Source organism: Syngnathus scovelli, chromosome 5, assembly GCF_024217435.2.
Source record: "Syngnathus scovelli strain Florida chromosome 5, RoL_Ssco_1.2, whole genome shotgun sequence".
NCBI lineage: Eukaryota > Metazoa > Chordata > Actinopteri > Syngnathiformes > Syngnathidae > Syngnathus > Syngnathus scovelli.
This window is the reverse complement of record NC_090851.1, coordinates 6,840,120-6,857,575: the sequence shown is the minus strand read 5'-3', so window position 1 is coordinate 6,857,575 and position 17,456 is coordinate 6,840,120. Positions and strand designations below refer to the sequence as shown.

Here is a 17,456-nt window from a genome sequence, read left to right as displayed (position 1 = left end):
AATTATTTTAAAGCACTTAAAATTGGGACATTTTTTTTCCCCTTTGAATAACAGTGTTTATACATGCTAACGCAAATGATCATCTGTCTTACAATATCTTCAGTTATGGATTTTAGAGTTAAAAATTCACTGTATTATCAAATACAACTTTTTCAAAACATTGACAATTGTAAAAATATTTTATTCCTGCTGAAACGTGTGATGGTTTCACTTCTTAAAAGTTGTTTCTGTCTTGAAACCACGATGAATGCAATACTCCATTGGTAAAGTCTACATTTATTATCCTACACCACAAAAATAATAAATGATAAATGAATACATCCCATAATAGTCTGGAATACTGTATTATTTGTCAATTTGGTCCCCAAGTCCAACGCATTCAGGAGCATTTAGATTCTAAAAAATAAAAAATAAAGGCTTTTTCGCCTTTTTTTTTTTTTTATAAGGTTATGTTGTTTTTAAAAGAGACACATTTCTTCCAAAAATAAATGTTACTTTTTCAAAAGATACATTTGTACCATTTTACTGAGTATGTCGGTCGGCGTGTTTGTTTTGAATTTAACCAATGTGGCTGTTTGGACAATTTTGAGAAGCAACTACAATGTTTAAGTGACAAGTAGCAAAGGAAAATTCCATACAGACTGAGGGAAACGAAAATCAGAGTGGTTAAACCGTACTTAAGCCCCAACGCCAACTGGGGAGTGGTGATTTATCCCCTTCACCCCCGTCTTCAAGTGGCTAATGGCAGTCATTGATTGCAACCATTGATTTGACATTTCATTTTCTCTTGATCTCCTCTATGATATAACAAAACTAATAACCTGGATTGTTTTTAAATTTTACATTGAACACTACAGACAAACTTTCAATATACTAACATTTTCTACCAGATTCTTAAAAAGATCTGACATGTGTGAAAGGAATTTATCGGTGGTAAAAGTTCATATTAGTCCCGGTTATATATTTATTTTTGATCGTTTATCCTCACTGCTATTTACTGAATGGTGTACATGGAGCAGCACTCTCTTGTGGGTGTGAGTCACACGCACACACAAACATACAACAAAGTGTATGTGGCGTGAGAAAGGCAACGCAGGGTCTCAGTGTTTTGAAGAGGACACCCGAAGTACACAGAGCACATCTCTGGAGACTTGCATCAGTAAACTCACTTGGTGTCGCATAATTATTGGAAGTGAGATTCACACAGTGTCAAACATAGGCCAACACATACAGCATATGGAGAAGAGTCTTTATGGTAAATAAATTTTGGTTTGGGTAATTTTTGTCATTACTTGGTTCAAGGCGAGGGCGACGAGGATGAGCTGTTAAAATGAATGAATATTCTGCACTAATGAGTTTTATTTTATTCCTACTTTGTGCTATGCATGGACTTACCCTGGGTTCTACTCTAAAAATGTCTGACCTGTCTCACCACTTTCAGGCCCCTCAGGACTGCTAATCAAAAACTGTCAGTCAGTCATTCCAAAGTCAGAGTTTGAAATAACCTCAGGAAGATATTTCTTTTCCTTGTTTGGCTGCTCAGAGGCTGTGTCATCTGTCATTTCCCTGAAACTACATTGCTGTTGTGTAAAAACAGACATGCCAAAATGTGACCGCTACCATTGGGGTCATTTTGAGGACATGTAATGGCAATCCAAACATATGCAGGTATAAATGGCACGATACATGAACGTCTGTGTTGAGTGGCTATCGGTGTGGGAGAATAAATTAAGCAAGACAAGGGGTAATAAATAAATAAATAAATAAATAAATAAATAAATAAATAAAAATTTGTGGAGCATAACTTTTGAACCCCCAAAATGATCATTTTCAGTGCACCTTTAATCAAATGTTGGCTGCAAAAACATTCACTATTATGTTGTGAGAAAAATAGAAAATATGTGCTTTAACCATGTGATGCCTATTTTAATCAATTTGATTTCAACAGGATCTGCTTTAGCCAAAGATAACAGACAGCTTTAATCATATGTAAATAGTGCTTAAACCCTCCCAACCTTCATTTGTTTGTCTGTAAGCTTCTCTTTTCAACAACCATTTTGTCCCATTATGATGGCAAACTCGCTTAAAGCCACGCTGCATACAAACATTTCCAAGAGTTTACTAGGAAATTGTACATCTGCTAATTCAGTTTTAAGAAGATCAAGTTCAGTCCCACCAATGTACTGTATGCATCAACTGGGATTAAAATATTTGTCAACCGGCTATTCTGGAATCTTCAGAAATTCCCAATGGCCACCACCCCCCTGATTGATAAAATTCAATTACAATCCTGCAGTGACCAGTAGAGAACATTACTATTGTACAAATAAAGAAGCCGTCACAGCATTGATAATTGAAATAAACTAAAGAACTAAATGATGTGCAAATCAGGCAAATAAATTCTAATGTATTTTATTCAATAAAAAGCTCAACGTGTCGGTTAAGTGATAGTTATCAAATGTCTTGCTCTACATTTACAATGTACAATGTGTATTGTAGACACTGTCTGCTTGTTTCCAATACAAGCAGCATCTCACCTGTGAAGCTGCTGGCACTGCTGTGATCAGTGAGGCAAATCTCAGCCCACATTGCCTTGATAACAGAGGACCTTCTTTGTGAGAGTTCTATTTTTATACTGCAGGTCTGTGAGTAGAAAATTATCAGATTCCCATGTGGCTCAGGATCATTAAGCTCTATCGCATCTTTTAAAAAGCTCCCGTTGTGCATCAATAATTATCATCATTGGTCAGAGGATATCTAAACTCATGGTTAACTTCAAAGTTTTGAGGTGGAATTTGCATTTTATATTTCAATAAGAAGTGTTTGAGCTGAAAAATAGAATATAAATAAATTCCCATCCGTCTTTCTGTTATGTTTTTTTTAACTCTTCAGAGCACTAGAAGTAAACACAAAGCAAATTGTATCGTGATTACATGCCATGATTCACTCAATGCAAAAAAAATGGCAATGGTGCACACAAATTGACAAGTCAAAAACCTCAGGAAATAATTCAAGAATTTTCTCTAAGCTACATTGAGCCACAGTTTGTTGCAGTAAAGACAGTGAAGGAGAACCTTTAATAAGACAAAATTATATCCAAGTTACCTCAGACACAAACCTTTGCATGTAAGCATTACATCATTTAAATCCCTTAATGAATGATGTTGCCATTTGCCAAATACATCACAGTCCTCTCTAACAAGACACGTGGGCAGCCTGGCTCAGGGACCATAAAGGGGGGGCTTGGTAATAAAAGTGTTGCAGACGAGTCCATCCTACGCTTACCCTGAGATGAAAGGTGACACCACACCCTAATCGTGACTGCGAATGTCAGATGTCTGTCGTGTACTTTAAATGCTTACATTGTAATTCCTTTCTCAGTTCAGCCATGCATTGTTGAGGGAATCATTCACACAAAAGGCAAGACAGATATATTGAGTTGCAGGACCGAAGCATGTTTCTTACTTTACATAACATTTTACGAAAGAGACTCTTATATGGGAATGGAATACAAAAACTGTATAGACCACCGGTTTTACTTTTAACACATTATTGTTCCTTTAAAAACGAAAAAATCTTTCCGCATTTGACACTAGAAAGCGAGCAGTAAGATCATTTGACCTTTTGAAGATTCAGGTATGAAGTAATATCAAAGTACAATATGACCTGTGGCAAACTGAATCCCAGTCACTCTGCCGAGGCGTGATAAGTAAGAACAGTCACAGTCGACATTAGAGATTACCATACTGAGAGAGTCAGGGCAGAGAAAATATGAATTGGAATATGTGCTTCTGCGCTTTAGCGAAACGTGGGCAAAGGCTACCGGATTTGAATGCAAATGAAGAGCAGGCTACAAAAGTAGAAAGAAACAGACCTCAAACATCAATTGAACTCTATTTGTCTCTTGGGCCTGCACACAGAGATGTGGCTGAAACCGTCTGAACTGGCAACAAGTGTTTTGGGTTTGGCAGATAGTTGTCATCAAACGGCCAATTGGCAGCCACTGGGTTTGCTCCGATTCCAAATTTTAATCTTTGAATGAAGAGCAGTACAAGCACGCAGATAAATCCCTGTCGCCAAAATACACGAGCGCAGTCGGTGAATCAATCATCTCCAACAGCCCTTCGAAATATCCACACTCTCCTTTTTTATGGATTGTATTATCTCTTTGTGGCAATCGGCTTTTTCCTTGAAAATCCTGTAATGTTTTGTAGTTTAATAAAAAAAACCTATACAGTGTAGTATATTGTATACAAAGTCTCAAAAGCCAAAACAGATTCACACTTTTCTTATTATGGTGTGTCAGTGCAGTGCTCAATCACTTACTCTGCAACTGTAATCTTTTTGGCACATATACAGTTTGATGCGGCAGGAAATTCCAGGCCTTTTGATTGAGGTCAAAAGCTTCTCGGTTGAATGGACTGCAGCGGAAGTCAAGGTCGTCAATCATGCACATTTTATTCTAGTAATCATTCATAGTTGGTATTAAAGATTTACAGTGGAGGCTGTTGGAAAGTGCGCAATAGTGCATCATCCGTCCAAACCATGTTTGACTACTGACCCCACCCCTCCTAAAAAAAAAAAAAAAGTCCAGGAATATACAATTTTTATCCTACTATGTGTGATGAAAGAGAGCCTAATTCTTTATTTGATTATTTGTTTCTGTGTTTACATATCCATAAAACCCCAAATTCTGTGAGCCCTGAATGTCAGTGAGAATATTCTAAATGAGCTAGCACTCAAGATTTTTTTTTTTTTGAAAATAGCTGGAATTGAAAGTGTTAATGACCAATTTGCTGATAAACCTTTTTTGTTTGCATGGAGCCTCACACGTATGAGCTATTGGGCTGCCATCATTGACCAATTACAGTAAATGCGGCAGGGGCATAAAGACAGTGATGCAATCAGCGATTATGGCACATTAAGGAGCGAGGAGTGATAACCACGTAATCACCATTCTGCAACAGTTGGCTGACTGACTTGATTATGAGTCATTCATAACCACTACAGATGTGATCACCTTTGGATGACTGGAGCACATGCACTGCAGTAAGTTCACCTTTTTATTTTTTCAATTTGCATCACAATAGTGTGAGGTTCCATCCAAACTTTTGCTGGCTCTTTTATGTTTTATCTACTTTATTAACAACCACCAGAAAAATCTTTCATGATGCAACCTTTAGTACTTTGGTTGTATTTTTATTCAGGAGAGCAGTGAGAGTGCATTTGATACCTCGGCCGTCAGAACTTTATCCACCGCTTAATGCAACCCCTATCACTATCTCAATTATAGAAACTATTAATATCACAAAAAAAACACAAGATAGCAACACAAGAATGTGCAATAACAGTTCAGAATCAACATTATTCATCTTATAATGTGACAAAACCAAAAATAAAAGTATATTAAATACATGATGCCATTTGTTTTGCTGGTGGGAAGTTGGCTATAAGAGGTTCTGCTCAAAGGATGGAAAATGCTGTTGTCATCATGAACCTGTTCGCTGACCTTTGGGGTCAAATTTTTGATCTGATTGGCTGAACAGCACTGGTATTGCTGTTATCGTTGAGAATATATCGGCCAGTATTTCTGATTCTGAAGGCCCTGGACATATCAGATTGACTAGCCAATGGATAGAAGCTGAAATATGATTGGACAGAAACAGTGCACCCAAGACAATTGCTGGAAATAAATCATACATTTCTGTGGATGAATATTAAAGTTAAATGTAGGTCAGTGTTTTTTTTGTTTTTTTATAGTCTTGGGGCCAGGAGAGCTAAGTCCTTGGTGGCCCTGATATCTTTGGAATGATTAATGAAAACCCATAGCAGGACTGGGAAATGTAATTGTTTTTCTTTTCTTACATTTTTTTTTTTACAGAATTGGTAACCCTCTTTTGCTTCTAATAATGGTTACTGAATTACTCTCTGATTATTACACCACAATTACGTTACCAACAAAGACCACTTGTGAAAAATCTAATCATGCATACACAACTGTATCTTATTAGCTGCAGTCCTCTCACGCAAAGCTTTCTGACCTACATATGGTCAGCATTTCATTTTTGAAATAGTCACAGGGAGCCACATTAGGTAAACAAGCACAGTAATGAGACTGCAAGAGGTTTGTATAGCTTGTGTCCTCATGTGGGTCATAGGCAGGCTGGAGTCTATCCCAATTGAATCGAATCGCCAGCCAATCGCATAAGGAAAATAATTCACGCTAATAGAGACGGGAATTGATAAGATTTTTATAATTGCGATTGAATTTTTGATTTGGTTTAATGATTCAATTCTTTATCGATTCTCATATGGGGAAAAAAAGAAGCGCATAAACAATTCTGATCATTTTGTTTTATATATTGCAACGTTGTGTAAATATAACATTACAAACCTAAGAGTGAAGTCTTAAACAATTTTTGTCATCTCTCTAGAATTGGGGTGAGCAAAATATTGTGTGAAGAGGAAAGAAAAAGGAAAAGTATTTTGCTGACTAAAAGTTGCACCGGAGTACAAGTCGCACCAGCCATAAAATGAATGATAAAGAAAAAGACATAATTCACACTGGAGTATAAGTCGCATTTTGGGGGTAAATTTATTTGATAAAATCCAACACCAAGAACAGGCATGTCATCTTGAAAGGCAATTTAAAATAAAAATAGAATAGAGGCAACAACAGCCTTAATAATTCAACGATATGCTAACGTTACGTGACACATAAACTACAAACTGAGAACGTGCCTGACGTAACATATTAAGAGTTATTCAGATAACTATAGTTCCAATTATTCCACAGGTCTAGAGCGCCCTCTTGCGGTGTAGTGTGAAAATAATACGTGAAATGATCACGATTAGGCTTGCTAGTAACTTGTGTCGCTAGGCATGTTGCATAGCGTGCGTACCATGCAAAATGTGCGTAGCGACATAATTCGTGCTGACTGGAATCGCTAAGGGAATTGTTAGCAAAATAGCAAACGATTCCAAGGAATTGGTAACGTGGGAACTGGTTCTCAACAAGAACCAGTTTTCCATTCCCATCCCTACACACCAATGAACAATTAGACAACACAGCGGAATCTGAAGGCCCTGTGTTGTTTAGATTGACCCGGGAGCACCTAAAGGCAGGAATCTAATTGGAAAACTAATTTGAATATTAAGCAGCGTTGCCAGGGGAAACACAACCAAATGAAGTGATTAGACGGTTGGGAAAGAAATAACACAATTTCATGGAATAAATGTCAAAATGAAAGGCCAGCTCAACTATTTCTGTGACAGCTTTATTTTTGGACGCCCTATCAGATAGGACCTATCTGCTTGTCAATGCTATGGCATGCTTCTGAAGCAAAAAGTGAAAAAGTTGAATTTTTCTGTTTGTGTAAACACTGAGCCAATAAAAGAGAAATATTTCAAGAATCAAATTGTCTATTTAAACATTTTCTTGTCTAGTAGTTTTGAGCAAAATACAAGTGGTGTCTTGACATATGGACTAACATGAATAGTTCTGGAAAGTTTTCCTGCGGACATCCAACTTGAATGAAGTTCTCAGCTTTCATTTACTTCTACAAATAACCGGCCAAATGACCCATTGATAATATGCTACTTGGCTTGTGAATAAAAAGCCATATTTAAGCTCTTACAAATATGATGAGCATCATCCACATCAACAAAGCAAAACGCTTTCAATTAGACATTGAGGCAGCGCTGACGTGAGGAGATTTTGAGTGAAACAATTTCTGTGCGTGCGTGCGTGCGCGCGCGCGTGTGTGCGTGCGTATGACGTGGGTGGAGCTGCAGGTTCGGTCGGACCTGCTCTGGCTGACTCCGGGAGCCAGTTGATGGTCGAAAATGATGCCACCAGTGCACGCCGCTGCACAGCCAAGAAGATACGCGTGCCCATGGCGAAGAGTTGGAGGCTCTTCTATATATTTTTGTCGCCTCCTCAACTCCTACCGAGCCCATGAACGTGTTGCCCAAGCGGCCCTGCGGGTTGCTTATTCTTTTTGGGATTGTTTTACGCACGACTATTGTTTGGCGCAGATGATGAAGCACTTAGTTTAAAGTTATTTTTACGTGTGCTATTTCTTCAGCATGACGGATTCAAACTTAAGGAACGACAGTATCCATGGGATCTATTTCACGGAGCCTCTCAATGGCTCTGCAATGGAGCTAATATTTTTAAACGACAGCACTGCGGCGTGTTCGAACTTTACACTGGACTCCCGATCCGTTTGGCTCGGCCTTTTTCTCGGTTTATTTATTCTGGTGGCGATCGTGGGTAACATTTTGGTTATTTTGTCCGTGTTGTGCAACAGTCACTTGCAGACGGTGACCAACTTCTTTATAGTCAACTTGGCGATGGCGGACCTGCTCCTGAGCATCGTGGTGCTGCCCTTCTCCGCTTCTCTGGAGGTTCTGGGCTGCTGGGTGTTCGGCCGGGTGTTTTGCAATATCTGGGCGGCGGTGGACGTGCTGTGCTGTACTGCCTCCATCCTCAGCTTGTGCATCATCTCCGTGGACCGCTACATAGGCGTCAAACACTGCCTCAAGTACCCGAGCATCATGACTGAGTGGAGGGCGGGCGTCATTCTGGTTTTGGTGTGGGTGTCGTCCACAGTCATCTCGGTTGGACCGCTGCTGGGTTGGAAAGAACCGCCACCCGTGGACGAGAGCATCTGCAGGATTACGGAGGAGCCCGGATACGCGCTCTTCTCCTCTCTCTTCTCCTTCTACCTGCCGCTCCTGGTCATCCTCATTATGTACTTTCGGGTCTACGTGGTGGCCCGAAGGACTACCAGAAGCCTGGAGGCGGGTGTCAAGCGGGAACGAGACAAGTCCATGGAGGTGGTTCTGAGGATCCACTGCCGCAGCGTGCTGGAGGATGCGCGCGCGGTCAGCTCCAAAAGCAACAAGCAGCACCCGTTCAGGAGCTCGCTCTCTGTGCGCCTCATGAAGTTCTCTCGGGAGAAAAAGGCGGCCAAAACCCTCGCCATCGTCGTAGGCATGTTTATCCTATGTTGGTTGCCTTTTTTCTTCTTTTTACCTTTTGGTAAGTAGACTTACAATATAATGTTTTTATATATATATATATATATATATATATATATATATATATATATATATATATATATATATATATATATATATATATATATATATATATATAGGCAGAGTGAGTGTGAGAGCATCAGGTTGTGAGTTGTGGTCTACAACAGCTAATTGGAAGTGTTCTGATTTTTTTTATCCGTGTTTTTTTTGACTGCACCATTAAAAAAAGGCTGGACCTGCATTGACAACACATTCACTCAATAGCTCCATTTTTATTTATTTATTTTTTGTTTCCCTTGCAAATAGATAAATAACTCAGCTGAGAAACATCACTACGGGTTAGGGCACATGTTAGTCTAGGATACAAACTGCAATCCAATTTTATTAATCTACAATTCAACCTTATTGATGTTTTAGGAACACCATACTTCGGCTTAGTCTTGGTTAAATTGAAGTGAGTCATATGTCACACCTTACTTGCTTTTGACGTCACCAGTTTTAAAAAAAAAAAAAAATCTAAGGAGGAGAAGAATGATTGAGGTCGAAAACTCAAATAATTTATCGCTGACTCAATTTTGCAAGGCTGTCATTTTTATTCCACGTGTATAAGAGTAGTTTACATAACACAATGTACATCTGGTCCTTGGAAATGTCCGAAAAAAAATGACCTAGTGACAGATTGAGGTGTGAAATTGTGTGTGGCATTGACAGAAGTGTGTTTATGTGGATTCATTCCATTCTCTCAGGCATCTGCTACTGTTCCAACCCAGGTTTGTTAGGTTCTCTCTCCATATTGTCTGTAGGTGTGAATGTTTATCTATCTTCATATATCAGTCCCGCGATTGATTAGTGATCAGTCTAAATGGGATCGACTTAAGCTTCCAGTGACCCTGCACAAGTGCTACGTGGTATCAAGGATGGATGACAATATAGATTGTACTTGCATGGGAGAAATGGAAGACTGCTCCCTTTTGGTGTAATCTTGACTAATTCTAGAGAAAGGTTTCTTTTTTTTTCTGACCTTCAAGGCACAATCCACCCACACTAATAAATCAAAAGGGGCTGCATGAATACTCATACCTTTTTTTCCCAGGGTCAAAAATGTACAGGCTGTAAAAGTTAAGTGCCAAGGGTACAAATCAACACTTTTTGGAGTCTTGGGGCTTGTTACTCTTCAACAAGGACCACATTTTGGCTCAGTTTAGGACTATACTTTTTTTTATCTTGCACACCAGTCATAAAAACATGTCAGTTGTGTCAGTAATTAGTTTTGTTACCACGTTGTTTATTAATGTGACATCTAGAGTGTTACTGTTGATTAGTCCACAAAAAATATATTCATTAGTGGACAGGAACTATTGCGATTAATAAATAATATTTAAATGTCACATCAGTGTTCATACAAATATGTTTTGTCTTTGTTTATGGATGATGTAATATTTGCAGGAATTACATTCACTGTTGAAACAACAACTATGCATTCATTTTCCATATCACTTACCATGTTAAGGGTCACAGGTTAGTTGGGGTTTAGCCCAACTGATTTTAGTGTGACAACAGCAACTGTGTCAATTACTTTTAGGGTTTGATGTTATAAACTTTGTTGTCACACGCATATGTTAAAACATTGTGTACAGCTGTTGCTCATACCTTGTTGGAGATGGAGAATGAATGTCCAACATGGAGGCAAGCATGGCAGAGGTAGAGAAGTGATAAGAGGCAGGCCAGGAGAGAGTGGGGGGTTGGCAGGTAGGCAAGCAGGTAGCACACAGGTAATCCAAATTGTAAGCTTGAAGCGGTAAAAAACTATATCACTACTATCTTTTTAGCTAACTGAGACTGATTGAGGCAGACTGCCATGTGGGAGAAGCCATCTTCACCTGATCAGGTGCCTGATCAGGTGACTGAGCAGGTGACCAAAGGGGGGGGAGGGAACAAAACCCAAATTATTTTAGGGTGCAGGAAGGTCCGTGCAGACTCATGCGAACAAGAGTTAAAAGTAGCATTTGAACACCACATGAGCGGAGTCCTAGCTGGTCAATATAACTCATTATTTAAGCTATCAGTGATTCCCAACAAGTGTTCTGCAGGAAATTGTCCAATCTCACTTTATTGGTCAGAAAGCAATGAATCGTGACTGACAAAACAAATAAATGGTCCTCCACTAGATGGCAGGCATAGAGTAATGAACTTGTCCATCCACTCTTGTGACATTTTAATTTGGTGGTGTGCTTTGAGATTTCTCCAATGTATTTGCAGGCAATGCAAATGAAATGTAAATACATTCCAAGCAATATTTTTCTTTCATTCACTAAGAAAAAAAATTAAGTTGAGCTAGGGTTCACATGACAACAACAATGGTACCCTAATCTTTAAAATCTGTGTTGCATCATATTATTTTGTTGCTGATAGATAAAATGTAGGTAAACCGCAGTGTTAAATGGTCAATGTTGATTAATTCACAAAGAGAGCTTGCCAATATTTGTATCAATATTATTAGTATTGACAGCTACTGTAGTTGATTAAACGCTGTATTGTCTTTGGGCTTGTTTGTTAATTTCTAAAATAGCACTTACTTGCACCCCACACTTTGTTGTCTGTTGTGGACAGCTCCTAAATCTTAACGCTACCCATCTGTACTAATTCTACCTTTCGCCCGGAGGGCAGACGTGCACTTCAAACGACTATTTATGTCAATCAGGCCTTTTGTTTGTGATGATGCAGACAGAGTGCTTTGACCTATCCAAAATTCCAATACCATTTGCCTTTTAGGCAGTACTTTGTTGGGGACACAAGGAAAAATAGCCCTTCAGTTTTTGTTTACTTAAATGATATTTTCAGAGCAACAGTAATTACTGAACTTTTTTTTAAAAATGAGAATTCAAAATAAACATTGTAATGCTGACTTTCTAAACCTCTTGTCAAATGGTTCCATGATAACTTAATTTGGAGGTTTTGGATAACAACCAGTGTACAAAACAAGGTCAAAGTTAAGAAACATAGTTTTTGCATGGCACTATTATCACCCATGGTGATGTTAATTAAAATCAACACTTAAATGTATTATGAGTGTACTTTATATGGTTGAGTGAGCAGTAATTAACTAATAAATCCAAAACAAAATTAGGACTGTACTTAAATTTTGAATGAATAAGATTGATTGTTGATTGCAAACAGGGCCCTGCTATGTTGTCTTTTTTTGTCGCTGGCTTGAGAAACCTTAAGCAGTGCAATTGTTTCTGCCTGGGAGTCCCTGGTGTGATCACTGATGAGAGACTAACATTTTATTTGTATGAAAGTCACATGCAGACTATTTTACATAATGAGCACTCATCTCCCGAGCCATGCGTCGCATTTTGCACCCTCCCTTACATTTTCTACTCAAGCAACTCCATTAGGATTTTGTGTGGCAGCACTTTTGCTGTGTGTGCGTTTGCAGGTGTAGGTTTGCTTCATAGGTTTAATGAAGACTTTTAATGTTTAATTTTCAAGACTAAACAGTTTAACCTTTTGGAATAATTACATGTTTAAAAAATGAATAACAAACTAGTGACACTGGAACCCCAATTTAAAGTTTCTACCAATCTGTGCAAACTTAGGGGTGTTTGACCCATAGAGCTCTATTTCGGCAATTTTACTTTCGAGCACAAGTTGGCGATTCTGAGAGTGGGAAGTCTGCGCTGCTGTGGTCGGGTCAATACTTTTGCATTCCCTTTAAATACGGTGGACCAGTTTCCCATTAGAGTCTTGTGGGAAGTCTGCACTGCTGTGGGTGTGGTCAATGCGTTTGCATTTTCGTTAAATACGGTGGACTAGTTGCCCACTAGAGTCTTGATTTGGTGGCGTGCACATCTACCTTGTGAAGTGGGAACTCAGAGACACCCCCCCCCCCTCCATGTTTGTGTGCCACCCACTAGGATGACTTAAAAATCTCATAATAATAATAAATATGATTGTCATCATAACAGGAATGTATTCAATAAATATATTTCTATTCTTTGGGTTTTGTTCCCCTCTATTTACAAAACAAATACATGCGGCATGCCTGTGCCTCAATCAAATTCACAAAAAATGTATTAGACAAGTTGTCTACCCTGCACCAGCACTTACGCAAACCTTAAGACCAACTTTCTGGCCTCAAATTATCACTCCACCAGACTCATCTCCAAAGACACAACATACGTACAGCCAACTTGGAAGAGTCCAGTTTGTCAAATTGCTTACATGAAATACGCCACAAATACGCTGCTTATGAAAATAGAGACCTCAACGTGCCGCTCACTCTTTTACAAACGCTCATATATGTTTCTCTTCTGCTAGGCTCCTTCTTTCCAGCGATGAAGCCATCAGAGACAGTATTCAAGGTGGTCTTTTGGCTGGGCTACTTCAACAGCTGCATCAATCCCATGATCTACCCCTGCTCCAGCAAAGAGTTCCAGCGGGCTTTCACCCGCCTACTCAAGTGTCGCTGCCGCCAGAGGCGGAGGACTCTGCGTCGCTTCTATGACCAGAAATGGCGCTCGGCCGTCAGGGGAATAGCGTTGGAACAAAGAGGGGAACACGAGTCAGGCTACACCACGCACGGCTCCTGCGGCAGCTCTTTGTTAAGCAAGCCGGGGGGGAGTTTAAAGAGATGGAACCTGTTCCCACCACTGCAGAAGTCCTCCTTTCAGCTCAAAGAAACTGTGAACAACCTGTCAAATAAAATTAAGGGAAGCACGGGACGAGGAAGTGCACCTGCAGTGGTCGATGCAGTTTCAATGGGGATTTACAACGTGTGTGAACAAAGCAGTTATCACTTCTATGACTTGGCTGAGTGTTACGGCCTGAAGGAGACAGACATTTAAGAGGAGGCTCTTTTGGACCAAATATCATTTGATCATTCACATTCAGAACCACCACAATAAGGGACAGAGAATAGGATTCACTGTAGCAGAAATCTGGCTTGATCAAAAATAAATATTGAGTCTTTATGTTTTTGATTAAAAATAAATTCTTGTATTGTGCACGTGGTCGTCTTGTGACCGGGAAGTGTAAATGACAGGTGCAACTGTTGATTGTTCTAAAATGACGGCACGTTAAATTATTTCCATCCATCACGATCATAATAGATTCAACACATTTTTTTTCAATTTTGCTTGGTTCACAATTATTCCAATATCACATTTTTATAATTATCTTGATGTTGGTTTAATATAACAAGGTGATGTAAGACAGGGAATTAAATGCTGCAAAGTGTGTCTTGTAACTGTTGGATTCACTGCATTAAGCGACACAATTACTTGGCCATTATAATTGTATGTATTCAAGTGCAGAGTGCTACTGTGAAATGAACATGCATAGTTTTTTTTAATGCTGTTTGTTTTTGTGCAAATTAAAAGTATTAAAAAATATATTTTTTTCCATTTCCCTGATACCAAATTCAATGTAGTCTCCATGCAGTAATGGCTTTGATATTATGTCATTTGGGGATTGACAAAATGACTTGCACCTTCCAGCAGATGACACTATTGCTCCACTTCTTTTCAGAGAATTTTCACATAACCAGCAATGGCAATGTGAAAGACATCATTCTGATTGTGGGTTATTAAGGTAACACACACACACAAAGACAAACAACACATTATAAAAATTATTATTATTATCATCATCAACACCAATCATAAAAATCACAACAAACATAACAATCCTAATAATAAGAACAATAATATCAAGAAGAAGAAAAATATCCAGAGTTAATATTTTACCAGTTGTGTCACAAACTGAGCTTGAGGTATAAAAGAGAGAGACTAATTTACAACAAGTATTTATTCATCTCACACCTTGTCTTGGGCTTGATCATCTTCGCTGCAATTACGAATGATGAAATTCTACTCATTTAGATAATAATATAGTTTGGAAATCTGATGTGGATTTAGATACATTTTAGTTGTAAAGGGGGAAGAAGAAGCACCATTGCAGCGAGTAAGTGAGATTGTGCTAAAACAAGTTGACTCAAGTGTAGTCTTGAAAACTGAAACGGCTCATCTCTCAACCATCGGTGATTCCAACACACCACAACAATCCCTTCATTATTTCTCTCCACAGTCATTTGCTTCTTTCCTGGTATGTGAAAGCTCCATTCCAGGAGATATTCCAGGTTGACACACCCGACAGCCCATGAACATGAGGAATGCCCTACGAAAGGAGCGGTTAAAGAAACCATACAAGAAGGGATTTAGTGATGAGTTGATGTATCCCAGCCATAAAAATATGTCCCAGATGACCACTTCTGTGCTGTAATCAATAAAGGGGTCCACGATGTTGACAGTAAAAAATGGCATCCAGAAGATGAGGAAGACGCCCATGATGATGCCCAAGGTTTTCGCTGCCTTCCGCTCTCTCTTCATGGTGTTGCGGTGCTTCTTCTTTTTGCTTGAGTCTTTCCCCACTCCGGCAGCCATCTGGCTTTCCATGGCGCTGATCTGCTTTGCCTGCCGCTTGGCTGCTTTGAAAATCTTCCAGTAGGCCACCAGCATGATAGCCATAGGCAGGTAGAAGGCTATCAATGAAGCCATGACAGCATAGATGCGATTGACAAGGAAAACACACACGTCTTGAGGGAGCACAACGTCGACTCCGGCAATATGGAGGCCTAGCATTATCGGACCGAAGGAAATTAGCATGGGAACGGCCCAGCAGATGACAATGAGGAATATGACTCGACCTTGAGACATTTTTAAAGAATAAACAAGCGGGTTGCAGACGGCATAGTAGCGGTCAAAAGCGATGCAACTCAGATGGAATATGGAAGCAGTACACAACATGACATCAAGGCTGGAATGAAGTTGACAAAAAAGGGCACCAAAGTACCAGCACCCTTCGATGGTCCGAATCATACTGTAGGGCATTACGACCAGGCCCACGAGGCAGTCGGCCACAGCCAGGGACATGACGAAGGAGTTGGTGGGCGACTGCAGCTTTTTAAAGTACGAAATGGACAAGACCACCAAAAAGTTGCCCACCACTGTGCAGATGATGCCAATAAAAAAGAAGGCGTATAGGATAAAACGAAACGCCTGGTTCCTCAACAGGGCGCAGGAGTCCTGATTGATCTCAAGTGTTGTGTTAGCGGCGTCTTCCAAGCTACTGTTGTCCATCTTCTTGTTCAACCTGTCAAAACATGCAGGCTATCAATGAACGTAGGGATTATTTCAGTCGTTTTCCCCACTCGCAGAAAGTCATGCACTCAAGTGGGTTGAGCGGTAGATCGCACATGACAGAATTGTCTAATTGCAGTGCCGACGACGTTTCAGATGACTTGCAATTGACTTTAATGAAGACCATTGGGACAGTTAACGGAGTGATGGCAAAGTGACACTTGAGACATCACAACCACGACAAACTTTGTTTTACGACAATAATAATAACAAATATCTGTTTAATGAGGCTGATTATTGCACAGCATGCCTTTAGAATTTTTAAGGAATTGACAAAAAACTCATATGCCCCAAGAGAACACTGCAGTAAAGCTCTAGCATCCTCTCATCCCTTCTACAATTAATTTGAATACATCTATATTTTTAAAAATCTGGCACAATGGATTTGGATTTTTGTTATTTCAGAGCTAAAAACAACTGATCTTTGATGTAGCTTACATTTTGGTTGTGCAATATTTCTTGCACAAATGTTAAAATCGTTTTCCTAAGAGAAAAATACGACATAAATATTAATATTGGAGAATTTGGAAAACATTTACTGTGTATAATTCTGGGTTTCTGAATATAGAATAATACTTCAACTAAATCTAAACAACATGATTTTTCCCCAATAGATAAAAGATGCTCTTGTAAAAAATGTGAAAACAAAGACACTCACTTGCGTGGATGAGAGAAGATGGTGTGTCCGCATGACGCTGTCAAAAGCAACTCCTTGCAGCCAGATTGGGATGGAAGAGATGTGAGAGGTGGGTCTAATGAATACATGCAACATTAAGCACAGGGAGCCGCCAAGACAGGTTTGCTTGCATAGACAAACATATTGCATGAGGAAAAAATAACATCCTCAACTAATTTTATATTGCAGAGTTTATTTCTATTGGCATTACTCTATTAATCAAATTAAGAAGGATTCTATTTAAACAACAACAACACTAACTACTAAAACTATAACATTTTGAGCGGTTTGGTTGAAAATAAACCAAAATATTTTCAGGAATTTTGTAAATGAAACAGACAAACACAGACACATGCCGCAAAGCCAAGCATTTCCTACAACTCCAAGCCAAGACAAAATCGAGTGGGTTGTGTCATCCAGTGTAAAAACTCTGTCAAATTGCTACTGACTCACTGTGTTGATCCCTGACACGAAAATACTGAAAGTAACAAATCCAACTCTGTCCGTGCAGGCAGCCCGGGTTCAGTTCCCCGAAT

At 39.3% G+C, this 17,456-nt stretch overlaps 3 protein-coding genes across 3 annotated transcripts in view; 1 reads left to right on the top strand and 2 right to left on the bottom strand.

Moving 5' to 3' along the window:
• The window catches only part of ctnna2 (catenin (cadherin-associated protein), alpha 2), a 190,208-nt gene extending 179,276 nt beyond the window's left edge, over window positions 1-10,932 (bottom strand). Inside the window, exon 1 of the mRNA XM_049719420.2 lies at window positions 10,696-10,932. The gene's annotated coding sequence lies outside the window, so the exon portion shown is untranslated. The remainder of the gene's footprint in view (window positions 1-10,695) is intronic.
• Window positions 7,790-14,438, top strand: adra1d (adrenoceptor alpha 1D). The gene is made up of 2 exons (XM_049719425.1): window positions 7,790-9,046; window positions 13,366-14,438. The coding sequence occupies exons 1-2, from the start codon at window positions 8,089-8,091 to the stop codon at window positions 13,890-13,892; spliced, it is 1,485 nt and encodes a 494-aa protein (XP_049575382.1). The 5' UTR covers window positions 7,790-8,088; the 3' UTR covers window positions 13,893-14,438.
• A 309-nt stretch (window positions 14,439-14,747) lies between these two features.
• LOC125968681 (5-hydroxytryptamine receptor 4) lies at window positions 14,748-16,992 on the bottom strand. Its single transcript, XM_049719977.2, has 2 exons — window positions 16,903-16,992; window positions 14,748-16,197 (listed from the first exon to the last, which is right to left on the bottom strand). Exon 2 carries the CDS (start codon window positions 16,182-16,184, stop codon window positions 15,117-15,119), a length of 1,068 nt encoding a protein of 355 aa, XP_049575934.1. The 5' UTR covers window positions 16,185-16,197; window positions 16,903-16,992; the 3' UTR covers window positions 14,748-15,116.
• Between the last annotated feature and the right edge of the window lie 464 nt (window positions 16,993-17,456).